General features: G+C 41.4%; 2 protein-coding genes across 3 annotated transcripts in view; one reads left to right on the top strand and one right to left on the bottom strand.

The window, feature by feature from the left end:
* The window catches only part of acsf2 (acyl-CoA synthetase family member 2), a 161,077-nt gene that overhangs the window by 94,614 nt on the left and 39,822 nt on the right, over positions 1–26,641 (top strand). The window lies entirely within an intron of this gene.
* On the bottom strand, positions 1,520–25,046 carry chad (chondroadherin). The gene is made up of 4 exons (XM_048555344.2): positions 24,192–25,046; positions 11,649–11,812; positions 7,452–7,594; positions 1,520–4,891 (listed from the first exon to the last, which is right to left on the bottom strand). The coding sequence occupies exons 1-3, from the start codon at positions 24,960–24,962 to the stop codon at positions 7,456–7,458; spliced, it is 1,074 nt and encodes a 357-aa protein (XP_048411301.1). The 5' UTR covers positions 24,963–25,046; the 3' UTR covers positions 1,520–4,891; positions 7,452–7,455.

Here is a 26,641-nt window from a genome sequence, read left to right as displayed (position 1 = left end):
TTTAGTGTTATTGGTTCCAGGTGATGGAACTTTTAAACATATTCCTTCTGACTAGATTGTGCATTTTTGGCCCAGTAACATACATTACAGTGTCTTTCTGGTGAAGTTAGTGCTATTTGAAATGAGTTTGGGGACCAGGATCTGAATCAGAATGAAATCTGAAAGGGGGATTGCAGGTTGGTATGCAGTGGGACAGCCTGATATCTAAATTAGTAGGATTAGATTTAAAAATAAATAATATTGTTACAGTTTCTGACTCACTATGGATACTGGAGTAACTGCTAGGAGCACAAGAGGTCACATGGGTTTAAACTCCCCAATGATCACATGGGTGGACACAACCAATTCAGAGTAAGCTTGATAGATTATTCTAATTAACAGACTGAGGAGTTTCATATGTACATTAGGAAGAATAGATAGGACATTGGGCAGATTGTCTATTCCCAAAAAGCAGTGAGTGAGCTTCTGAAATGTTCCCTGGCTGCTGTGGTGGGCGGTGTCTGCTTCATCTTCAGCAGGAAGCTAGACTGGCTCTTGACGCAAGCAGAGATTGGAATTTTAGAGAAGCCTAGCGTCTAGACAGACTTGGTCATGTGACCTCCAAACATGATGTCCACTGTTAGCAGGTGGTGTGTTGAAAAGCCTTGTCCAGAGTATCTTTACCTTATTGGCTTGGTTATGTTGACTTTTTTTGCTCGAGATAAGCGATTACAGTATACCGAGTTCTTAGTCAGGATGCTTCAGGCACCACTGTGTGTGGGTTCGTGTTGAATGACCAGCAGGTTATTTTTGACCCATCATATTCATAGGCAAGTTGTATTCTTGATTTGTAATGGCACAAAATGATCCCATACAGGCAACATGTGGCAAAGTTTTTGGAACAGAAAGCAACTTGGATACCAAACATGCAATGAAACAAGACTTCTAATCTACTTAGGCTGAAATATCAACAATGGTTTGGGACATGCTTTGTGGCCAGTCAGGATTCATCAGCCTATTCAAGTGGCTGAGCTGTGGGCTGCTTAATTTCTACTTCCTTTGGACAAAATGTGGATTGGAAATGTCAAAACTAGACCTTCATTAACATCTGAACTAAACCTGTTGCATTCATCTATCCCAATGCCACTTCAACCAATTGTTTGGTAATGGAAACATGTAAATCATCTATAGCGAGGTATCTCGTCAGAGCCAGGCAACAGTTTTGTGGTCACATTTGGCTCTGTTATCCCTGAGATGAAGGATAAGGTCAAAGTAGCTGTTGGTCATTAATGATTGCAAGATTTTGTGAGCAACATTGTGGTGAAGATTGGATTGTGACACTCCTTTCTCTTCTCCACCCACCCACCAAGTTGGTCAACTATGTAACTAAAGCTGGCTTCTCATCTCATAAAGAATTATCATTCACTTGCTAGTATACCAGTCCCAGTGGGACTTAACTGTTTCACAGGCATGGGAGGAAGCTAGTGATAAATAAAGCATGACAAGGCTTCCTTCCAAGTGATATGAAAAATATGTTTTTATTGATAGATTTGCAGCAAGTAAAGTGCAGAAGAGTTGCTCAGCAATTCACACTTACTGGAGATGAGAATATCAGCTTGGCAGCAGAAATTATTCCCGAGACATCCTTTTAAGGCCCATAATCTCTCTTGGGCCATGTTAAGAGTGACCTGCACTAAGGTTCTACTGACGTTTTATATACAGCAAGAAGATAAAATATTACAGCAAACCCCTGCAACAATGCGACACACCTTGAGATGAAAATCGCTGTACTTCTCCACGGTACTTCCCTCACCAACAAGGGTTTCTTTTTTAAAACAGATAATTGTGAACCTTCTGTATTGTGACTGCAGAGGGGCAGTGATCTAGTTAAAGGCAGTGTGTTAATGAATTTTCATCTCAAAACCATCTGGATATTGTTCTTGCAGGATACTTATGAGCTACTCAAGAGGGTAAACAATTTTAGAGATGCCTAAGACAGGGTTAATCAATTATAGCTGTAGGATTTATAGGTGTTGTACTGGTGTTCAGTGTTTTCATCTCTCAGTAGTGCACTGGCTGTTTATTTGATTCCACTGTTGCAATATTTTATTTTTCGTTCTTGGGTGTGAATATCAATGGCATAGCTAACATTCATCATCCTTTCTTCAATGCTCTTGAAAGGTAGTGATAAGCCACCTTTAACCACTGTGATCCATGTGGTGTTGGTCCAGCTAGACTGCTGAAGTTTAACCCAGCACCAGTGAATAATGGTGATACAGTTCCAAGACAGCGTGCAGTGGTGGTGTTTACTTATCTTTGCTGCGCTTATTCTTCTAAGTTGTGGTCATGGGTTTGGGATTTGCTGCTATATCTTTAGGATGGCATAATTTTCTACTCACTTTGAAGACACAACAACAACTTGGAGACATTTTCTGGTTTTCTTTTGTTCTGTGATGATGTTTGTCTTTGACTTTATGTAAATTTGCCTAGGTGTAGGATTCATCATATTGAAGTTCAGCAATGTGACAATATGAAAAGGGGCATCTAATATCCATAAATGAGACTCTGTTAGTGATATGACAACTGATATAATGCTGCATCTAATTAGCTGGACCTAAAGAATGGCCAAAATGGTCTATGTTGGTCTTGTAGCCATGTACATCGACCCTTCAGCATTAGTTGTTTAAATCTCCATTCCTCTGGATCTGAAGCTATGAGATGTTGCTGATAATAACTGATCTCAATGCTTTGAAATAGGATCCATCCACAATGAGGCAGATTTTCCAAGCATATAGATGTTATCATCCAGTAAGAAATACAAATACAGCTTGATGCCTGAGCTATGAAGGCTGGAGTACTGGGAGGGGGCCAAAACCATAGCTTTTCATCCAGTGCATTGCTTAGAAATGCAGTGAGCACCCAATGCACAATGCTTACTGTCATTGAATTTTCTTTAAAGATGGAAAGCTAAAGGTGAGCTCATAACTGAATATGTTAACTAAGTTGATTAAATTAATTCATGAAGTTATAAATCTACAGGTACAGTAGAATTATGCAGTGGGGTACTGGGACTTCAAACTGTTTACACTATTGACCACGATGTTCTGTTAACTCCCTTTGTTTGATCTCTTTCACAGAAATGCATTCAATGGAATCTCTCTATCTCTCTCTTTCTCTGAATAGGACAGACTGACAGTTCTGACCACCCTGGAATCATAAAATCTTTTAGCATAATTTTGGGAAAGTGGCCAGAGTTTCCTCACCTTATAAAATTCAGTTGGGGTACTGAGTGTCAAGAATTAGCCTGTGTAAACTGGACAGAAGTGTGGCTGGACAATTGAGAAGTTCATAGTTGGCCACTTGGAGTAGCAATTTTGATATGGTTTGAGGTTTTTGGTTAATTTGATGGGTGAATGTTGCAAATCCTGGTTTGCAATGCACAGTTGCAGTAATCTTCAATTCCCCACCAAGCTATCCAAGAAGTAAAAAAAGGTAAAATCACCAGAGTCCTACAGACCATAGGACTGTTGTCTCATTACAGCGAAATAACTAGTGGTGGTTTAACCTCTGAGAGGTTGGGAAGGAAAATCCTTCATGATAACCTCAGCTATAGCAGAAATCAAACCAACACTGTTAGTGTTATTCTGAATTGCAAACCAGCTGTCCAACTAACTGACCCTCTTGAGAAATATGTCATTTCACAAAGACAAAGTTAAATCAATACAGTAATAGACTTTTCTTTTGATAATCCCAATGTGAGACTTCGATATTAACTGATGGATCATAGTATTAGGATCAAGTATTGACCCCATCTAGGCATACTGCAGACTAAAACATTTTCATTTCTGACACTGACCAGACCTTCTGGGCCTATCTGAGAGATAGTGCCAACTTGGAGCAGTTTGGTGCATTGGGCCTTACTTGTACCCCACTGAAACCCATTTTATACAGAGCTATTTTAAACAGGCAGAAGAGCTAAGTGCGCAAATACTGATTTATCCAGAGGTCATCCCTCCCACTACCCCATTTTGGCTTAAATATAACATTGAAACATTGGTGATGCATTAGTGCAGGCAACTCAAAAACCTTTGCTTCCTTACCCATTATATTTCATGTTTGTAAATACCATGGATCGAAATTCAATGCAATGTCAGTGGGTACCGGCTAACAAGAAAAGATCACGATGTAGTCTACAATCATTTTTAAATGAAAAAAACTCTAGGGTTGAGAATAAAAAATGAGACGGAGAGTTAGGCAAATCTACTTCACCTCAGACAGTAAGGTATAAAATAGTTTGGCAGAACAAGCACTGGGAGCAAGCCATTTGTCATTGTTTCAAAAGGTATTTGAATGTATTTGCTAGGAATCAGTAAGAACTATTTGGCACAATGTTACTTGCCCCTTTCCCAAAAATGTACTTCTTTGGAGGAGTAGGATGTAATATTAACTGCATTAATAATAAGGGGGTGAGGGAAGGTTGGAAGGAAGTGTCTCCAACAGATTGTCTAGGTCCCAGGAAATGTCTTATATGAATACATAAATATATATGTGAATATATATATATATTAATACAGTAATCATGACAAAGCCTGTGTATGTCTACTCGGAAGAGATGCTTCTAGTCAGAAGCGTGTTTGCCCCTTTATTTTTGTTTAGCTACTTGATTTTCATTGCTGTTTCTAAGCGCTGAGAATTTTGAGTGCACACACTTAGACTGTGAAGAGGTATCGCTGTGCTGAAGCTGCAATCCGTTACGTGCTCTTCAAAGCTATGAGGAATTTGTAGCTGATTCATGATCACTGTCAACGGTGACTGAGAAATTCCTTCTGTGTGTGCGGGAAGTGGCTGTGAGGAGTCAGCAGTTGGTATTGTCAAACGAGGAGTCAGTCTCCAGGACGGACATTTTCACCACCTATTGGAGAAACAAAGATTGTCAGACAGTGAAGAGCCTTCTGAGCCAATTCGTACCACAACTTGGTACTACTTGCCCCCTCAGAGGACCAGCAATGGGACACTCACCTCTTTTAGCCTGTTCCACCATTTCTTTTATATCATAGATGATTTATAACAAATTGTTTTTGCTCAACTTTGCTCCCAATATGCTGATACCCTTAACGAACAAACAAAAAATTACTGATCTCAGTTTGAAAAGCCCAGTTGATTCCTGAGCATCTACAGTCTTTTGGGGGATAGGGTTCTAACCTTTTGCTACCTTTTGTGTGAAGACCTGCTTCCTAATTTCACTCCTAAAAGATCCCACTCTATTGCTAAAATTATGTCCCCTTGTTTTGGATTCCTCTACCACAGGAAATAGTTTCTCTCGATTAATCCTTTCAAATCCTTGGTCATCTTCAAAATTTTAAACAAATTACTCTTCAACTTTCTCAAACCAAAGAAGTACAGGCTAAGTCTATGGAATCATTCTTGACGGTTTATGTGGATACAAGTTCCACAGGCCATAACAATCTATCAGCATCTCACCCAGATATTTAGTGACAGTGAGTTATTAACTATAGAGAACATGACAAGTCAGACTGACCCATTCTATCACCCAGGCTGACCAATCGCTACACTGGCTGGCCCAGTCCCCTAGCCAGTCCAAGCCAGCCTAGCTATACCCCACCCAGTCTAAGCCTATCTCCACACTGACTGAGCCATACCCCACCCAGACCGATCCAGTCTCCACACTGACTGAGCCATACCCCACCCAGACCGATCCAGTCTCTGCATTGACTGAGCCATACCCCACCCAGGCTGATCCAGTCTCCACACTGGCTGAGAAACACCCCAACCAAACCAGTCCAGTCTCCACACTGGCTGAGCCATACCCCATCCAGACCCAATCCAGTCTCCACATACAGCTTTGTCACTTCCAAAGCTCAAAAGAGTAGAACTGCAAGATTGCAAATATTGGAATGGTAGCTCACTATTTTCCTCCTACTTCCTTGATTGAACAGAGACCAAAAGCCATTTGGAATAAACAGTTCTACCTGCCTGACATTTTGAAAGAAAATAGAAAGACCTGCATCTAATAGCTCCTTTTCTGACCACTGGATATCCAAAAATGTTTACAGCCAATGAAATACTTCTGAAGTGCAATGAATGTGGCAATGGATGGAAAGCAGCAGCCAATTTGTGTACAACAAACTCCCACAAACAGTGATCTGATATTGATTTAGGGTAAATATTTTATTTAGGTCCAGAAAACAGTCTGCTGTTTTTTGATAGAGAATTGTGAAATCATTCATATCAACTTCAAACGGTGCTTAAGACCTTTATTGAGTTTCCTCAGCTGAAAGACACACCTCCAACAATGCAGCATTCCCTCAGAACTGCACTGGAGTGATGGCCTAGAATGTTGTGCTCCGGTCCTGGAGTGAGACTTGAACTCACAACCGTCTGATGCAGAGGCAACAGTGCTACCAATTGAGACACGACTATAACAGCCTAAGAGGATATTCTGTCCCCTGTTGTCCATGTTTTAACTTAACAAACATGATGGCCCTTGCTGGACCCAAATAACTTTCCAAATCTAGTTGCATGTTTTAATGACACAAAAATTGGCTGGGTAGTTTGATTGGTGGAAAAGTGGCAAATGGAATTACGTCTCAAAGTGTGATGCTATGCATTTGGGGAGGGTAAACACAGCAAGTGCATGTCCACAAGTTCGTGAAGGTGACAGGACAAGTAGGTAAGATGTTAGAGAAGGTATATGGGATGTTTCATTCATTAAGCAAGGTCCTGAATACAAAAGCAGGAATATAATGCTAAGGTGCAAGATACTAGTCAGGCTACAGCAGAAATTCTCTGTACTGTCCTGGACACCACATTACAGAAAGGATTCAATCACTCTGGTGAGGGTACAGAGAAGATTCATGAGAATGTTGCCAGGGCTTAAAAATTGCAGTCATGTGGAAAGACTGGATAAGTTAGGGTGTTTCCTTAGGAGGGGGAAATTGAGGGTTTACTAAATCAACGCATCCAAAATAATGAAGGGCTTGGATACCATGGACAGGAAAGGCCCGGTTGCCCAAGTAGAGAAGACAGTTGCCAGGGTAACAGATTTAAGGTGATTGGTTGAAAGATTAGAAGGGGAAGGAAGAAAACTGTTTTCACCAAGAAGGTGGTGGGTATTTGGAATTAACTGCTTACGTTTATTGGCTGAGTTGGAAATATCAACTCATTTGAAAGAAACCTGGATCTACATCTGAAGGCAACCTACAGGCTATGGACCAGGTGCTGGAAACTGGGATTAGAATTGGTGGCAATCTTCTTCAGCTGACATAAACACAATGGGTGAATGGCCTCTTCCTGTGATGTAACATTTCTAAGGTTCTATGGTTCTCGTTACAAGTATCCACTACACCACCCTGTTTGAGATTAACTAACTCAGTGTAAAGGTGGAGCTTTCCTGTGCAGTAAGGCTTTATAAAGCAGCCATTCTAATGGTGTTGACCCAGTCTTTCACATACCTGCTCAGAGTGCATTCTTCTTGTTGCGCTTTGTACGTCTTGGACAAGTTCTGAAGGCAGAGGTTTCCCGGATCTGCTGACCACGGTATTGACTTGGAGAAGCACAGACGCCATCTGGACGAATCCTGCTGGTATCCATCCATCTAGGAATGGAGAACGGGGACAGCAATCTATTATCCATGACTTATTCTCTTATGAAAGGATAGTGGACTAAGGAAAGATGGCCTAGTAGGTCAGCCTGGGATATGTACATTAGGGGAAAGCTATTTTCTGTTGAGCCTTCCTCAAAAATCATCCTAGACAGTGAAAAAGAGCTAATTTGTTGATTCGCAAAGTTAGATTTCTTCAATGCAGGAGCTCGGCCACAATTTCACCTGAAACAGCCAGAAACACTCCCATTTCCATTGTCTCCAGAGAATAAAAAAAAGTCCTTCTGGCTCTTAATGCTTCAAACATAATCTTAAGGACAGAGTAGACAAATGACCTGGCTCTGTTATTCATACAATTGGATGTTACAGCTTTGGAAATCAGTTGTTCATGTGCACACATGTATTAAATAGGTGTGAGGAGTGAGTATTGTTGTGGTTATATTTTGGGTGTTGAGAAAACAAAACATTTATGCTTTCTTTTGATTTTAAACTTCAAGGAAACCTGTTCTGTGTCTGGTCCATAAAGTCACAGCAATCAAGGAGTTAACACCCTCATCTTAAAAAAAAGTCTTGTTAAGGTCAACTGAGAGATGAGGAACAGATGCAACACATTTATCTCTGTCAGTGCCAAATTACTGAACAAACCTTGTGTAATTTCCCCACCACTTTGAATAAGCTTCTCTCAGTGCTTGGTCCCTGTTATATTATATTTTTCGAATGCATTGATTAAGTCTAACTTCCCTTCATTCCTTTGAAATTAGGTTATGTGCCATTTTCTTCTTCATACATCTTTTACTTTGGTTTCAATGTGAACATTGTTAGGCTTTGGGACAAATTTTCTAGCTTTTACATAACTCATGCTGCTTTATTATCCTGATTGAATGATGCATCTCTCCTATTGTGTATGCAACATAACTTGAGTGTATTTCAAGAATCTCTCCACATTTTACACTCGAATAATTCTCACAATTTCATCTCAGTGTAATCATCATATTCAATAGTTAAAGCAGTGTTGCATGAATATGGTTGTTTTGAGTAGAACCCTGAGGTGATAGATTGGCAAAGCAAACATGAATAAGGAAAATCCCAAGGCGTTTTATACATCTATAAGGAGCAAGAGGGTAGGTCCACTCAAGGACAAAGGAGGAAATTCATGCATGGAGCCAGAGGAAGTGGATGAGGCCTGTACGAATACTTGAATGAATGAATTAGCTTTATTATCACATGTACTCAGATGAGTACAGTGCAAAGTTTACAAGTCACTACTCATAACACCTTCTTACATACAAGATGCCTCAGTACAGATTCTTCAGTACAATATCATTTACATTGGTATTCGCAAAGGAGAAGGACATGGTGGATGCTGAATCTCAAGAGGATTATTTTAACATCCTAGGGCCTGTCATTATAAAAACGGAGGTAGTTTGGTGTGTTTTGAAAAGCATTGAGGTAGACATGTCCCCAGGGTCTAATGGGATCTATCCCAGAGTGCTGAGGGAGGCCAGGGCCTTGTATGAAACCTTTACAGGAGAGGTCTTAGAGGACTGGAGAATAGCCAATGTTGTTCCTTTGTTTAAGAAGAGCAACAGGGATAATCCAGGAAATTACAGGCCAGTAAACCTGTGTCGGTGGTATTGAAATTATTGGAGAAAAAACTTAGACCATAAGACCATAAGACATAGGAGTGGAAGTAAGGCTATTTGGCCCATCAAGTCCACTCCGCCATTTAAATCATGGCTGATGGGCATTTCAACACCACTTCCCTGCACTCCCCCCGTAGCCCTTGATTCCTTTTGAGATCAAGAATTTGTCAATCTCTGCCTTGAAGGCATCCAACGTCCCGGCCTCCACTGCACACTGCGGCAATGAATTCCACAAGCCCACCACTCTCTGGCTGAAGAAATGTCGTCTCATTTCAGTTTTAAATTTACCCCCTTTAATTTTAAGGCTGTGCCCACGGGCCCTAGTCTCCCTGCCTAACGGAAACAACTTCCTAGCGTCCACCCCTTCTAAACCATACATTATCTTGTAAGTTTCTATTAGATCTCCCCTCAACCTTCTAAACTCTAATGAGTACAATCCCAGGATCCTTAGCCGTTCATCATACGTTAAACCTATCACTCCAGGAATCATCCGTGTGAATCTCCGCTAGACACGCTCCAGGGCTAGTATGTCCATCCTGAGGTGTGGGTCCCAAAATTGGACACAGTATTCTAAATGAGGCCTAACTAGAGCCTTATAAAGCCTCAGAAGCACAAGCAGGGATAGGATTTGCTGACATTTGGAAAAATATGGTCTTATTAGTGACAGGCAGCATGGCTTTCTGCAGGGAAGGTCATATCTCACAAACTTGCTTGGGTTTTTTGAGGAAACGACAAAGATGATTGATGAGGATAGGGTGATAGATGTTGTCTATATGGGTTTTAGCATGGCCTTTGACAAAATCCTTCATGGCAGGCTGATACAAAAGTTGAAATCATATGGGATCCATAGTGAGCTGGTAAGATGGATACAAAACTGGCTTACAGCGAGTATAGTGGAGGGTATTTTTCTGACTGGAGAACTGTGAGCAGTGGTATTCCACAGGGATCAGTGCTGAGGCCTCAATTGTTTAAGGAGAATGTAGGTGGTTTGATTGGAAGGCAGCATATGGCACAAAGATAGTGTAGAACTGTGGATAGTGATGAGGGTTGCCAGAGAATACAGTAGGGACATGGACAGGCTGGAGACTTAGGTGAAGAAATGGCAGATGGAGTTTAATCCAGACAAATGCAAGCTGACATATTTTGGGAGATTTAATGCAGGAGAGCAAATACAGTAAATGGCAAAAGCCTCAGTGGCATCAACGTACAGAAGGATCTAGGCGCTCAGGTCCACAGTTCTCTGAAAGTGACAACACAAATGGATAATGTTGTCAAGATGGCATTTGGCATGCTTGCCTTCATCAGTCAGGGGATAGGGTATAAAAATTGCCAAGTCATATTGCAGCTATATAGAAGTGTAGTAGGCCATATTTGGAATATTGCACACAGTGCTAGTCGCCACACAGTCAGAAGAATGTGGAGGCTTTAGAGAAGTTTACGGAAACAGTTTACCAGGATATAGCCTGTTTGGATGGTATCAGCTTTGAGAAGAAACTGGACAAATTTTGTTTGTTTTCACCTGAATGTCAACAACATTATGAGAGGCATGGATAGAATGGATAGTCAGAGTTTTTTTTCCCAGGGTAGATCTGTCAATTATTCGGTGAAATAGGTTTAAGGGAAAAGTGGGTAAAGGGGATGTGAGAGCCTAGTTTTTTTACAGAAAAATTGGTTAGTGCCTGGAATGCTCTGCCAGAGGAGGTGGCGGAGGCAGATACAATAGCAATGGTTAAGCGGCATTAAGAGACACATGAATCGGCAAGGAATGGAGAGATACAGACCATGTAGAAGCAAAAGGGTTTTAGTTTAAAAAGGCATCATGAGTTGGCGCATCCTTGGTGGGCCGACATGCCTGTTCCTGTGCTCTACTGTTCTTTTTCTCTTTGTTCTTAATGTAAAACCAAAACTGAAATGGTAGCATTCTGTAAGAAAGTAACTAACTGGAAGAGTGGCAAATGCCAGAAGACTGTGCAAGTTGGCAGAAGCATTATAAATGGTGAAGTCTTGCAGCATTTATTGTCTCAGTTGTGGTCAAGCAAATTTGATTAAAATTTATGGCACTGACTATGGACAAACTTGGGGACTATGAGAGTTGTTTCTATAAATTAAGGCTTAAATTACTAAGAGCTTAACTGTGGATTTGAAGACATGAAAAATCTGAGAAAATGAAATGTCCAAAGACTTGGATGTAAGATGGTAGTAATGGGGAAGGCAAGTGATTATATTTAATGCAGACTGGTTAATAAAGCTTCTCAGATAAAATTGGCATCTGAGAGAAACAATATTTACTGTCTGGTCAACTTTGGTCCCGTATGGACATAAATGTGTTAACTATAGAAGTTTGGACACTGACTCAAACGTTAATTTTAAAAGGGGTTTAGGGCTGGACTCAGTAAATGCTGTACCTTCGTACTGCAGCCAGTGAGCAGGAACAATGCCAGGGATTGTTGGAGAGAGTCATGTTCCTCATTTTGGTCAAGACAAGGTTTGAAGGTAGAGATTCCAATTTGTTGTCATTCAGATGAAGGGCTGAAAGGCCGGTGACACCATTGAATGCTCCATCTGAAAACTAAGCACAACAGTTTAGTTCGACTTCATTTAATTCACTTAATTATATCTTCAAAGATGTGCGTATTACATAGAATAGTTTTTAAAAATTCAACTAACCAACAGAACTGTTTAAAATCTAAAACTGTTGGTATGTCCAGAGAAATGGCAATCAACCTACTCCAGTCACATGTGTAAACTTTCTATTTAAACATCAGTATAATGCTGACAGACTGTTGGAATGATTAACACTGACGTGGTGAAGTATTGTCAGACAGCACTGTAATGTTTGATAGTTGTGGGAATGGCATCTGTGATGTATTAGTTAAGATTAAACTTAAATTATTAAAGGTCATACAAGACCTAAGCTGCAGTGGTGGCACTGGCTAAGGAAGGTCTACCCACCGCATATTCAGAATTCATATTCAGGGGCAGCAGTGGGGGCCAATAGGAAAGCTTTATGGTAGGAGAACTAATAGATAGTTGAAGGCACAACTAGTGTTGCACATGAGGACTAGTCTCAGGTTGCCACAAATACAGAGTGGCAGGACATAAGCGCGTGCCTGATTACCCACAAACTGTGAGCTCCCAATTACAGTAATGTCATTTCACAGTGTACCGATACCAAGCAAAGTCCAGCTATCTCAAGAAGAACAGAGAGGAAATAAAGGACCAATAATCCCATTCAGATGTTCAATTTGAATAAGACCATTTAATTTCCTTTGAGGATTCTGGGAATGCTCCACCTTTCTAGCCACCTTTGAGAGTGGGAATCCCATCCAGGTCCATAGGCCATGAGTGGAGGCACAGAGACAGATGGAGCAGTAAGTCAACTGAGGACCGCATATGAGCAGAACACAAAACTACAAATATTCTGATGCCTGATTCTGAACACCGCTGAACACCAGGATGCTCTTGCTCTTCAACCTAATCAAATACACATTAACAGGAGCTCTTGAATGGATTGTAGAATTGGAAATTACTTACTGCCAGTAAGAGTAGGAATTCCTAATATGAAGTAAATCTTCACTAAGTAGACTCTGCCATGTCATTCCTGCTATCCCATTGGACACCAAAAGGATGGAGCACAGTGATGTTCGCTACCAGTTCTGACAACTATCATCAGTACAGAAACACAAGCAAAACTAAATGAAATTTCTCAAATGTTCACGGTGTGTAATATTTATTATTAAAAACAAATCTTAATGTTTAATCGGTGATTAGAAGTTTTGATCTACATTTCTCATGAAGCAGCTTAACCTTTTGTTTTTGCCACGTTGCTAGGAGAAATACTTAGTTTGGAAATTTGAGGGGATTGTGGAAGTGCAGAGATCTCTGCTTTCGTGAATTAGACTGGAGCAGGAAGGAGGCAGGATAACCAATGGTATCAGTTAGTGCATTTTAGATTATACTTATTTCCCGTTCCTCACTTCTCTCAGTTGCCTGTAGATCAGACCAGCTGGGTGGATGGTGACATTTTTTCTCATAAATGACATTGTTGAACTGTTGGGTTTCTATAACAATTTGGCAATTTTTATTATTTCCTACTCCAGATGATTGGATTCATTCATGTCCTTTTTGCAACTTGCTAGAATGTCTTTTGATCAGTGAGTCGCAAGTACAAGGCCATAACCTTGAGATTACCCATTAAAGAAGTCATTAAAGGAGGAAAATTGGGCGTGCATTAATTTTGACCTTTATTTATTGATCTTGGTGAGGTTTTAATTGAAGCTCACAGCTAATACTAATCCATGTAAACCTGCAGACAGCCAGCTTTATCTCCAGTCAGTGCTGTCTGAGTTCATTTGAATCAGGTCTGCTATTGACTTCCAATTCGTCTGCATGTCTGAAGAAGAGATCAGCTCAGGCATCAACTCCATCACTTTGGCAAGAGTGGATGGTTGAGTGAAAATGATGTTCTGTGGAACCCTGTGTAAATAAAATGTCTGCCAGTATCCCCACTCTAATCTTGGACTAAACTTGGCCTTTGTGGCGAGGGTATCTGAGAATACCCACAACAATTCAATTATCCCCCAGAATCTTCAGTTAAGATAAAATGAAACTATATCAGTGGTTGATCGTGCTGATAGGTGGAATAAAATTCAGCAACTAAAGAGTTAATCCAAAGACCTCAGTAACTCCACTGTCTTCAATTTTCAGTTTGGCAAAACCTGAACCTGAAAACCTGAAAACAATTTTCTCGACTGTTTTCAGTCTTGGCTGTAACTACCGCTCCTGATCACTGGCTATATTATAGCAATAAACTTATAAAACTTGCCCTTTAGTGTGAAGTCACAGACATTGCAGCAGTTGTCGGTTGTTTGTACAGGATTTCTTTACAGCTAGATGAGTGGACTTTTACACTGAAATTCTATCTTGGATGCCTGCTGTTGTTCAAAGTCGAAAGGCATGAGGATGCATCTTTATTCAAAAGTTAATTAAGTTCCTTCAATAAATGGTATATCTTTTGAATGTTTTTAACAGTGGCCTGTGTCTGGAAATGGCAGAGAGGGGGAAATACAAGGTCAAATCCTAATTGTACTGAATTGCCCATCTGCTGCTGTGTCACATTTAGTGACTGGTTCAAATGTTATGAGCTGGTTTCCTACTTAGTACCATGGAAGGGAGTGCCTCACAAAGGTACAGGAGGGCAGGAGAATAGGTGCAACAAAAGGAAAAAAATAAGGATTAAAATTTCAATGTTAGGTGATTTCACCAGGTCAGCAGCAACACCTATAATTAATCTCCATAAGTTTGACTTAATACAACAGGAAAGTGCCCAAGTCTCTATTTTAATTGCTATTAATTGCTGTTCTGAGCTCGAGGAATTCTAAACTGACATAACCCTTTTTACTTATTCAAATTTTGTTGGGATTTGAACACACATTTACCAAAACATCAGACTTGCTTTTGGTGAAGTGACATGATCGCTATACAATTGCCTCTCCAGGTTGAGAATGGAAGGGGATTTGAATAAATCATGGTTTATTTTCCATCTAGTTTCTATGTGTCACATTGAGGAGAAAATCTGAGCACAAATGAGTGGGAGAAATAAAAACAAATGGAGGAAGGAATACGTTTTGATAACTTCATTTCATTTCAGACAAATTATCAGCCCCTGACACCTGTAAAAAGGGTTGATCTTCTTTCCCCTCTCTGTTCTGTATGTGTGAAGATGAAAGGGAATTGACCACTTTAGTGAAAATCTGGAGGTGGGCCTCCAAAGGTCACTGTGTTGTTCAGCTGCTACCTTATAGACTTGTCAGACAGCATTTGGTGAGAACATGAACTGAATGTGATACATATTACTGTAGGATTTTTACTGTTCAGAACCTTAATGTATTTAGCATTTTGAGTCATACTGCCGTATTTACACCAATGCACAACTGAAACCAAGTTTTTTTTTCATAGAATCTCCACATTGTGGAAACACAACCCTCAGGCCAACAGGTCCACACCAACCTCTAGAGCATCCCACCCGGACCCATCCCCCCACAACCCACCTCCGAGCACTACAGGCAATTTAGCATGGCCAATCTGCCTAAACTGCACATTTTTGGACTGTGGGAGGAAACCGGTGCATCCAGAGGAAACCCACACAGACATGGGGAGAACGTGCAAACTTCCCACAGACAGTTGCCCAAGTGTGGAATTGCACCCGGGTCTCTGGTGCTGTGAGGCAGAAGTGCTAACCACTGAACCACTGTGCTGCCACAAAGTTTCTTTGAGGCAAACGTGGCAGGATAAGTACATTTGTAGACTCCTGAGTAAAACTACTTTCCCTGAGGTAGGTATATGGCTCTTGAGTGTCAGGGCATATCCACATGCCACTGGAACTCCACATTCTATTTCTGAGCATCGAACTTCCTCTGTTTTCCACTCAAGGTTTAGCCTGGGCCAAAAGGGATCCAGTTTCTGTATGTCGCTACGCAGAGGCACAGCTGAAGATTTGCTGATGGAGAGGTTGTGCACTGACAGGGAGAGACTTACATATTTGGCTGTCTTTTTCACAGTGATGCTAGCCAGCAGTGTGAAATGAAAACGAGAAGAATACTGGTACACAAAAACAGAAAGCAAGCTATCTCTCTTCACTACACACTCAACACATCGTATTGATCTGTTGGATATATATAACTGTCATAAAAATTCAAAATATAATTTCAGTTGGACAAACACCCTGGTCAGTGCAGGGATAGATCCTACAATATCAGTGTTATTAGCCTCACATTGTAACTTTCTGAGCTAATTGGAACTTGCCTTACAGATGGAAGTTAACGCTAAGGGAGAAAACCCCAAGAATATGAAACAGCGTAGAATGGCAGACTCATGTCTAATTACGTCATCATTCCTGGCAACTCTTGCTATCAATTCAGAACAAACAAACATTATTTAAGACTCAACTGGGGAGGCTAAATTTATGACCAGTCCAGGGTTTCCATAAATTTTATACCCTGAAGAGGACACTGCAGTTTTGTTGCAATAACACAAAGTGGAAGGCAGTAGTTAGAAATGTTAAGCCCGACCTTACAGAACGGGTACTATGGCTCCAGATGGTGAAAGGAACTATCATGTCATCAACTACCATCATCCCATTAGGTGAGAAGCCCCCGACCTATAATATGCTGACCTGTCATGGTTGATCAGCTTCAATGATTATTTGGAGCTTTGAGGCTGTGCTCGATAAGTGGACAGAATTCATCACACCAGCAAACAAACAAACAATCAGAAAGAAAAAGGAGATGCCAACTCTTTGATTGACAAGCTGGAACGTCAGGACCATGTGCAGACAGGATTGACAGATGACTTGCAGTTGGTTGATAACGCGCGCAAGGCATCTGTGATCGACATGGAACTTGATAGGCTGAACATGGAAATAGCATCCCTACAAGAGACGGGCTCTCCGAGAGTGAATCACTGAAAGAAAAACATTACACATTACATTAAAACATTACATCTGGCAGCAGAAGTGTTTAGAGGAAATGCATGAGCAAGATGTAGGCTTTGTTTTAAGGAACTCACTGCACTCAATGATAGACCCCCTCAACTGCTTCAACTCAAATTGGGCAGCTCACTTCATGGGTATATGAGCTTCAAAGCTGCAATCCACTACCAAAGTCAAAGACAAGTTCTATGACAAGCTTGACATTGCTATCAGCAGGATCCTTCTATCAAAACATCTTTACAAGTTGGAGGATTTCAATGCATTACTGAGCAAGGACCATCACGTATGACCCTTCTGCCTCAGAGATCATGGCCTGGGAAAGCTAAATAAGAATGGTTGGAAACTTTTATTAAGCTTTTCAATTATCATGAGCTTTGTGTAACTAACATCTTTCAGAAGAAACTACACCACAAAGTGTCCTGGAAATGTTCAAATCAGGACATTGGCACCAACTTGGGCTGATCATCACCAGATGTCAATTTCTGAACATTATACTCAAGACACAGAGCTCTCACAATGTTCACTATGATAGAGATCAACTCCAAGTGTGAATTGGGCTTTGAACAAAATATTTTAAATGTTTCCATTCAAAACAGAAATTCCCTGATATCAGCAAGAGCCATATTATCTATCTGGATACAAACCAACAGTTCTTTGACTTTTGTTATTAATATGTATATTAACACAAGTCTCAGTTCCTTAATGACGGAAAGAATAAGTACATGCACTGTGCCAATTTCACCTCAACAAAACAGGTGACAGCAATTTGCTGGCCCACTTCTTAGGGTAATGTCCTGATCAGAGTTACACTGTCTGATTTAAAATCATGGTACAACCTGACCTGTAATGGTCATTAATCATCAACTGCTGCATTCTCGATGGCAATCTCTCCACCAATCACAGAACACTTGCCAACCAAACAGAACTCTGTTTTCACAGAGTATAAATGTTGGTTTTGCCCTTGAATTGGTACTTCTTGGAAATTGTCTCAACAAAATGTATCTTTTTTCATCATCGCTCAAAACTGAATGCACTAAGGGCCACTCAGACTAAAGTCTAACAGACTTCCAGGTTGTTTGCCAATGGCCCCTAGTGATAACTCAACCAGGATATCTAGATATCCTTTGACAAGGGAATTGTCAGAGACATGTATGAAGAGATCAAAATGGCAACAGATTCATCAGCAAAGACAATGGCTGATTGAAACCAACGACAGGAAATGCCATCATGAACTGCTGTAAACAGTTCAAGACATGATGGAACACTACTTTGAACTGTACTGTATGGAGAACACTGTGATTATGGAACGCTTGCCTATAAAGCAAAATTGGTTATTCATATGAAAGAGTTTAACAAAACTGTTGACTCACTTATGATGTACAAAGCTCCAGGTATTGGTGCTACATTACTTGAACTCATCAAGCACAGGAAACCATATTTCTGTGGCATCAGTGGGAACTTCACTGTCTCTACTGGCGGGGTGTGGGTGGGAGAGAGGTGGGAAGGAAAAACAATTGCAATGCCTCTTTGAGCATTGCCCTGTTGAGCTTTGTGGGAAAAAATATTTGTCCACATTGCTGTTGTCAGAGTACAGGTCCTGACTGAATGTATCTGCCTGAATCCCAGCATGGTTTCAGAACGGTAAAATCTACAATTGACAGAAACTCCTCCGCCCAGTAACTTCAAGAATAATGCTGTAAACAAAGGCAATCACTATGAATTGCCTTCATTAATCTCACCAAAGCATTTGAACCTGTGAGTAGAGATGATCTATTATTAATGGAGAAAATTGGATGCCTGCTAAAGCTGCTCAGTGTGATGTCTTCTCTCCATGTCAATTTGATTGATAAGGTCAGCTAATGACAGGATGACATTGGAATCCTTTGAAATCTGCACTGCAGTTAAACTAGGATTCTATTCTGGCACCAATAATCCTTGACATAATCTTCTCTTTACTGTTGTCATTTGGTTTCCAGTCATTGGCAAAGAGTACCTACCTACACACTAGGACTGTTAGAAAGATTGTCATTCTTGCTCACTTGAGATTCAAAGGTCTGGCTAGTTCTCATCAGAGAATTACTGTACACTGAAGATGCCAAACTAACATTCTGTACTGAGGACCAACTTTTGCAGGAAAGGGACAAACTCTTTCACACTTGTGAAGAGTTTGGTTTGAACTTCAAAGTCAGGAGCACGATGCTGCCATGCTGCTATATTGACAATGTGACACATGAAGTTGCTATTAGCTTCACATCTCTAAGCTCCACTATCACCAGCAATTTGTGGCTTGATGCTGAAATCAGCAAACACATCACTGAAGCTCCAGCTGTTACGTCCAAGCTGAGGAACAGAGTGTGGACAACAACAACCTAACTTATAATGCCAAACTGTGAGCCCACCAAACCTGCATATCAGCACACTCCTCCATAATGTGATAACATTAGCCAGGCAGAAGAAAAAGCTGAGCAGTTTCCACCTTCACATTCTCAACATTTCTGGGCAGGACAAGATCACCAACTCAGAGGTTCTGGAGCATGGTAATTCTATAAGGATCCACTAATTGCTAAGCCAGCAATGTCTGCTCTGGTTCAGTCCCAATCATCAGATGGATGACAATCATTTTCCGAAAGGCCTTCTGTGTGGTGAACTGGTCACTGAGTCATCACCACCTGAGTGTTCAAACCTTTTCTACAAGGACACCTGCAAATGAGATATCAAAATGTTGGACATTGACACGAACAACTGGGAGACAATCACTGATCACTGTGACTTCAGGAGGCTGACTGTTTGGAAGGTCATTAGAAGAAGTGAGCAGAAACAAAACACTTATTGGATGACAAAAGAGTTCAGTGAAAACAGTGGCCAATGAATTGTGAACTGTCTCAATCCAGGCCTTCCTTTGCTATGTCAGAACGGGGCTCCTGAACCACCCTAGGTGATACTTAACATAGAGTTGACCATCATGGTGCAAACTGTTTTATAAGGCAAAAGGCATTTGAGCCTGAGTTTTCTGTTTTTATCGTCTTTGTGCTCACTTACTAAAATGGGTTGAAAATACTGGGTAGACAAAAGCAGAGGTCGTTCTTCACCTTTGTATATGGACTTAGTTGAGTCTGAACGGAATCTGGAACAGCGTTAAATCTATTCACAGTGTGAATTGTGTTTGTATGCTCAAATAAATCCAGAATACTTCAAATAAACTCCATGACTGTGCCTGGCAGAACATATCTACCTCAGCATGGAGAAACACGCCTGAATGTCGCCTTTCTTTTAGGAACATACACCAGTCAATGGTCTACTTATTACAAACCCCAGTAGACACTAGTGAAGCTGCACAGAGCTGGGTTTGTTTCATATGTTTAAAGGAGCATTATAATCCATGCAGTCTCCTGAAAGATTTGGATTTGGAGAAATGTTTATTTATTTGTTTAGTTTGAAACATTTATGATAAATTAGGAGAAAAACTTTGGCAGTTCACGGTAAAATAGTTTGCTAATCCTTTGTGGCCAGACTGGTGGATATCAATGGACTCTTCAGAGTGCAATGTTGATACCTCTCAGAGTCCTCACTCACGTGGAAGTGATGAATTCCAGAACATTACTTTAAAGAAGAAGGTATGTTTCCGTCTTCCGGTCAACAACTATCCCTTAAACAGCATGACTAAAATCAGGGATTATAGGAACTGCTGATGCTGGAGTCTGAGATAACAAGGTGTGGAACTGGATGAAAACAGCAGGCCAGGCAGCATCAGAGGAGCAGGAAAGCTGATGTTTTGGGTCTGGACCCTTCTTCAGAAAAATGAAGAAAGTTCCAGATCCAAAACGTCAGCTTTCATGACTAAAACCAGATTGTCCACTTGTTTTCATTGTTCTGATTATGGGAGTTTCTTGTACACAGTTGGATTTCATGTTTCCTAATTTGCAGCTGTGACTACAATTCAAAGCATTTTATTGACTGTAAACCATTTTGAGGTTTCCTGAGATTATGAAAGGCACTACAGAAATTCAAAAGTTATTTTTCTTCAAAATCTCCTTTTTAAGGTAACTGTTCTTCCCTGTTCCAAATGGGCTGACTCCAGCTAGTTCAGCTTTATAAAGCCTCCAGAAACCAACAAAGCAAACATTTTTTTACAAAATCTCACATTGCATTAGCAGACTGTTTGACTGTGATCTGAAATACAGCTTAATACCATCCTTTCTACTCATGAACATGTGCACCAAGGAGCAATTGATGGTAAACCTGAGTAGGAGACCTGATGGGTGATTATTTGCCTTTACACATCCTGGGCCACTGAAGCCATTTCAGTGCATCAATGCTGTTATTTGAAACACACTAATTCAGTGCAGACCTGACAATAAACTTTGAAGAAACTAGTCATCATGGCTTTGCATCATGCAATTGCCAAAAACCGTTGGACAACTACATTGATGATTCTGAAAACTGAACTGCCAGTTTACCAAGAAATTTTAAAGAATTCTTTGCAAAAAGGCCAATCTATAGCACACTACATTTTAAGGTATTAATCACATTTGATAAACGCAATTGTCATAGAATGTAATTTGTAGAATGCTGGTTGCAGGGAAATGTTCTTTCATTTGCAGGATGAGGATGTCACTGTCGAGGCCAGCATTTATTACCCATCTCTAATTGCTCAGAGGGCAGTTAAGAGTCAACTACATTGCTGTGGGTCTGGAGTCATATGCGGGCCTGATCTGATAAGGATGGCAGTTTCCTTCCCTAAAGGGCATTAATGAACCAGATGGGTTTGTCCAACAAATTGACAATGGCTTCATTGTCCTCATTAGACTCTTCATTCTAGATTATTTTTTATTGATTTCAAATTCCACCATCTGCCATGTGGAGATTTGAACCTGGGTCCCCAGAACATTACATGCATTTCTGGATCAACAATCCAGCAATAATACCATGAGGCCATTGCATCCCCTCCCCCACCCCCCCAACTAGTGGTAATCAGGGGGAAGCCCTAAAACTATCCCGATCCTCAACGATGGAAGACTTAGCAGGTCAGTGCAAAAGAAAAGACTGGAGGATTTGAGTGAATGATCCATTTCAGTCTCCTCTTGAGATCCACACAATCACAGCTGCCAGTCTTCAGGCACCTTGATTCATTTCACATTATATCATTGAGTGGCTGAAGCTGCTGGATACAGCAAAGTCTATGGGCCCTGACCAGATGTGAGTTGTAAGACTTGAGCTCTAGACGTAGTTACAGTATTGATATCTATCCAACAAGTAGAAATTGTCCAGGTATGACCTATCTGTGAAAAGCAAGGTAAATCCAATCCAGCAGATTACTGTTTCATTACTCTATTCTAAATTATCTGCAAAGTAATGGAAGGTGTCACTGAAAGTGCATCAAAGAAGTATGTGATAAAGTATGGCATCAGGAGCCCAAGCAAGGTGGAAATAAATGTGGAATCAGAGGAAAATTCTCCCCTGGTTACAATCAGGCATAACACAAAGGCAGATAGTTTGGTTGTTGGAGGCCAATCATCTTAGGTCCAGGACATCACTGCAGTAGTTCCACAGAACAGATTCCTAGGGTCACCATTTTCAGCTGTTCATCAATGGCCTTCCATCTGACATAAGGGCAGAAATGATGGTATTTGCTAATGATAGTATTGTGATCAGTTTCAGTTGCAGATCCTCAGATACTGAATCAATCTATGTCTGCATGCACCAGGAACTGATCTGGATTCAGGCAGGGACTGAGAAGTGGTAACATTTGTGCCATACAAGTATCTCCAACATGGGAAAATCAAACCATTTCCCCATGACATCCCAACAGCATTGCCATTGCTGAATCCCCCACTATTGACATTCTGGGACTTACCACGACCAGAAACAGAGCTGGACCAAGCATATAAATATTGTGGCAACAAGAACAGGTCAGAGACTGATAATTCTTCAGCAAGTAACACTACTTGTCTTCTCAAAGCCTGTCCACCATTTCCAAGGCAGAAGTCAGTAGAATGATCGGATACTCTCCAAATTGTCTGGATGACTGCAGCATCAAAAGCACTTAAGAAATTCCATATCACCCAGGACAAAACAGGCCCTTGAGTGGTTTTCATTCATCATCTTAAACATTCACTTCCTTCACCAGTGACATGCAGTGGCCGTAGTGAATACCATCTACAAGATGCACTGCAGCAACTTACCAAGGCTCCTTGAACAAAACCTTTCAACCCTGTCACATCTCGAAATAAAAAGGCACCAAATATATGGAAAACCCTCTCCTATAAGTTTCTGTTCAAGTCACTCACCAGCCTCACTTGGAACAATACCACCATTTCTTCACTATCGCTGGATCAAAAATCTGGAGCTCCCTCCCTCACAAAACTGTGAGTGCACCTATACCAGACGGCAACTCATCACCAACTTCTCAAAGGCAAGTGGTGATAGACAATAAATGCTGGCCTTGCTAGAGATGCTCACATCCCAGAAACAAAAACAAAAATGTTGCTGCTACAAACTTAAAACTGTTTAATTTTCTATCCAGCCACTAATATTGCAAATTGAGAAGCTTTGCATGGCAAAACACAGCACAGAGATACCACAAGCTGTGGACTAAACAAATATCACCTGAAAGGATTATTAAGGTTCTAGTCCAAAATCCTTCCTCTTCAGTCCTTGACTAGCCCAGAGGTATAAACAGTTACCAAGTCGCTTGGAGTGATTGATTATTCAGTCTACAATCTGCTGTCCTGTCTGGAAAGAGTGGATAGTAAGAAATTATACTCATTCATGAAAGGATCAAGAACACTGGGTCACAGATTTAAAATAGTTGGCAAAAGCAAATTGAGAAGAAATATTTTGGTGCAACAAGTGTTTCTGGTCTGGAGTGCCCTGCCTGAGAGTGTACTGGAGGCAGCTTCAATCATATCATTTAATAGGATGTTAGACTGTTTGCTGAAAAGGATGAAAGTGGGGAGTCACGCAGAAAAGGAGGGGGTATGGCACTGAATGAATTACTCATGCAGAGATCCTGAACAGACAGGAGGGGCTGAATGGCCTCTTTCTGCAATGTGATAATTTTGTGTTTTCCCTTTTGCCTTAGCAATTCTTTTGGATTTATGGGGGAGATACCTTAATAAATGAGCAGGGAGATGTCCCACCCGTTTCCTATTTGTTGTTCTAAGGAGTGGTGTGGGGATTGCAGCCAGAGCCTGTGCCAGTCTCAGTGTTTCACTGTTCGGTCGCTCGCTGCCCAGCACTCAATTCTGTCAAATCACTGACAATCCATTCATCTCAGTGAGTGAATTTAATCAGCGTGATTCCTCAAACCCCTTACACGGCAGCCTCACTAAGTGAAACTAAGAAGACACTATTTTTGATCATCAGAAGCTGGCGCTGAATCAGGTCAAACGGGATGTCCCTCGAACTGCACTTATCCCTGAGTACAGTGCTAGCGGCCCGACCAGCTAAACCATCTTACCCTCTCCAGCCCCATGTTGTTCAGCCACATGCGCTCGACGTATCTCCCAAACGAGCGGAATGCGTTGTCAGGGATGGTCCTGATGGAATTGTAGGAGAGTTTCAGTTCCTCGACCACCCGGAGCTTGCTGAGGGCCGCTGCCGGGAAGCTGTTCAGCTTGTTCTTGTCCAGATGAAGGGTTGCCAAGTTCTCAACATCATCCAAGGCGCCGGGCAGGATGGTGGTCATGTCATTACCGCTGAGATGGAGCCACCGCAGTTCCTTAGCGCCGGCGAAGGTACCGGCTTTGATCTGGTGCATCCTGTTGTTGGAGAGCTGCAGCAGAAACAAGCTCTTGAGCGGGCTCAGCAGACCCTTGGCGAGCTCACTGATTCGGTTGTTGTCCATGTAGAGGTAGGTCAATTGTGAGAGGTCCTGGAAGGCGCCCGGCCTGATGGTGTTAATCTCATTGTTGGACAAGTACAGATAGACGAGCTTCTTGAGTCCGCGGAAAGCGCTGGGGGAGATCTCTCGTATGCGACAATCCTGGAGGTGGAGTGAAACGAGGCCCTTCATTGAGCTGAAGCCGTTGGAAGGGAGAGTTGGGTAATTGTTCTGCTGCAGACTCAGGAGACGGACCTTGCTGGGAACTCTTGGGATTTTCTTCAGCCCCTTGTTCTCACACACCACGTGCAGCAGGTCTCCCAGACAGTGACAGCCACTGGGACAACGGGGAGCTGCTGTCACCAGGGCTAATAGCGGGGCCAGGAAGAGCCAGCTGAGGTGATGCATTGTCCGGCTTGGAGACACACACACACACGCACACACACACACTGGCAGCAAGGACCTTGCAGCTCCCAGCTAACGCAGCAACCCAGAGAGCTGCTATTTATAACCTGCAAGCCTTAGCTCCAGGAGAGAGCGTTTAGAGGCGGAGACTGCCTCCCAACTACTCACCATTAAACACCACAAAAGCCAAAGGCAGCCGCTCTGCTTTCTGTTTGTGTAAATAAGGCAGAGATTGAGGCGGACCAAACAAAGCCAAATACTCTCAGTTCGATCCATCTCCTGTGATGTGCCACCGTCTCCATTTAGCTCCGAAATCCACCTCGGCTTGATCACTTGGAGAGCAGCAGCAAAAAGACAGGGAGCACAGAAGAGACTGGAATCGAACAGCAAACCATAGGGATGCCGAGAATTTAAAGCCAAAAGAGAAAATGCTGAAAATACTCAGCAAGTCTGGCAGCCTCTTGGTGAGAGACAGAGTTCAGGATCAAGGCGATGACCCTTGGTCAGAACTCTAAAAGGTCACTAAACTGAAACATATTCCCTCTGTTTCTCTCCCACCACATGGGAAGCTAACTCTCTATCGTGCATGGCATGTTTATCAACCACAGACTCGCGGCCAGTGCAGAAAGCCCACATCCGTTAAGAAAGTTGAAATGTTAAGATCAGTAGCCTAGAGGTATGCTGTGTGCTTCTGGAAGTGGCTTCTAATTTAAACAAAACACTCAACAAAAATAGGAAGAAAATTATTTCCTCTCTGGTTTCTCTCTCTTTAAAATTTGAGAAGAAAAAGGCTGTGACTGTCAGGGACTTGGCAGAGTTTCTGCACCAGCCTTCTGCTGCTGGAGCTGTGCCTGTCTTTCATATTTAAGTAATCTGTGAAATGGCTTATTAATCCTCCAGATCTTAAAATGTGCTGAAAAAAGAGATACAGCCCCAGCTTCCAAAACAGTTTGCAAGCAAGATCACATTTTACAGACAAAAAAACCTTCATTTTTGGGAAGTTAGCTCACACTTTATATAACTAATATGGAATTCAAGCTTTCCTTGAAATGTGCCTTCCCAAGTTTATTTTCATGTTACCATTTTCAAAGGTTTATTTGAGATTTTCTCCTTGCTCTGTTCTCATGTGCCTCACTGCTTTTTCATTAGTATGATGGAATGTTGTCCATTAATTTGTCACTAAAGAAAGAGTCACGGAATGGTTGAGAATATATGGAATTGGAGGCAACCTATTCACTTGGATAGGGAATAAGTGGAGGTAGGAGCCAGAGTGGAAGCTACTAGATATGTGCTTAAATGGACAGAGTGGTATCCTCTGCAGATCAGTACTAGGGCTACAGTTATGTATTGCTTACACGGAAGAACAGAGAGCTACACATCTACATTGCTGACAAACTCCAGGTTAGACAACACAATAAATCTTCTGTATATGAGTAGAAGGTTGCAAGAAAGCATTGATTTTACTGCAAAAAAAACAAGTGTGGCATGAAGTTCTTATTAATACATTGAAGGAATGCCTACTGTTTGTGTTAGATTTGTATGATATTGATATAGTGGAAGAAACTCAATCTTATGCTGACATTAATTAATTTCTGTGTAAAACTGTATTTACGAACATGTTATTAGGCTGGCATGGCCTGCAGCACAGCAAGATTCCACAAAGCAATTGTAAAGAAGAACCA

This window comes from Stegostoma tigrinum, chromosome 22 (genome assembly GCF_030684315.1).
Source record: "Stegostoma tigrinum isolate sSteTig4 chromosome 22, sSteTig4.hap1, whole genome shotgun sequence".
NCBI lineage: Eukaryota > Metazoa > Chordata > Chondrichthyes > Orectolobiformes > Stegostomatidae > Stegostoma > Stegostoma tigrinum.
The sequence above is the reverse complement of the archived record's forward strand: the minus strand, read 5'-3'. Positions and strand labels throughout refer to the sequence as shown.

What these genes read in the sequence shown, in the direction of transcription:
- chad (XM_048555344.2), bottom strand. Translation starts at nt 24,962, where the DNA reads ATGCATCACCTCAGCTGGCTCTTCCTGGCCCCGCTATTAGCCCTGGTG. An exon ending in ACAACATGGGGCTGGAGAGG is followed by an intron (nt 11,813 to 24,191) that starts GTAAGATGGTTT and finishes TGTTGTGCTTAG; the next exon opens with TTTTCAGATGGAGCATTCAA. An exon ending in TCACTGGCTGCAGTACGAAG is followed by an intron (nt 7,595 to 11,648) that starts GTACAGCATTTA and finishes CTCCATTCCTAG; the next exon opens with ATGGATGGATACCAGCAGGA.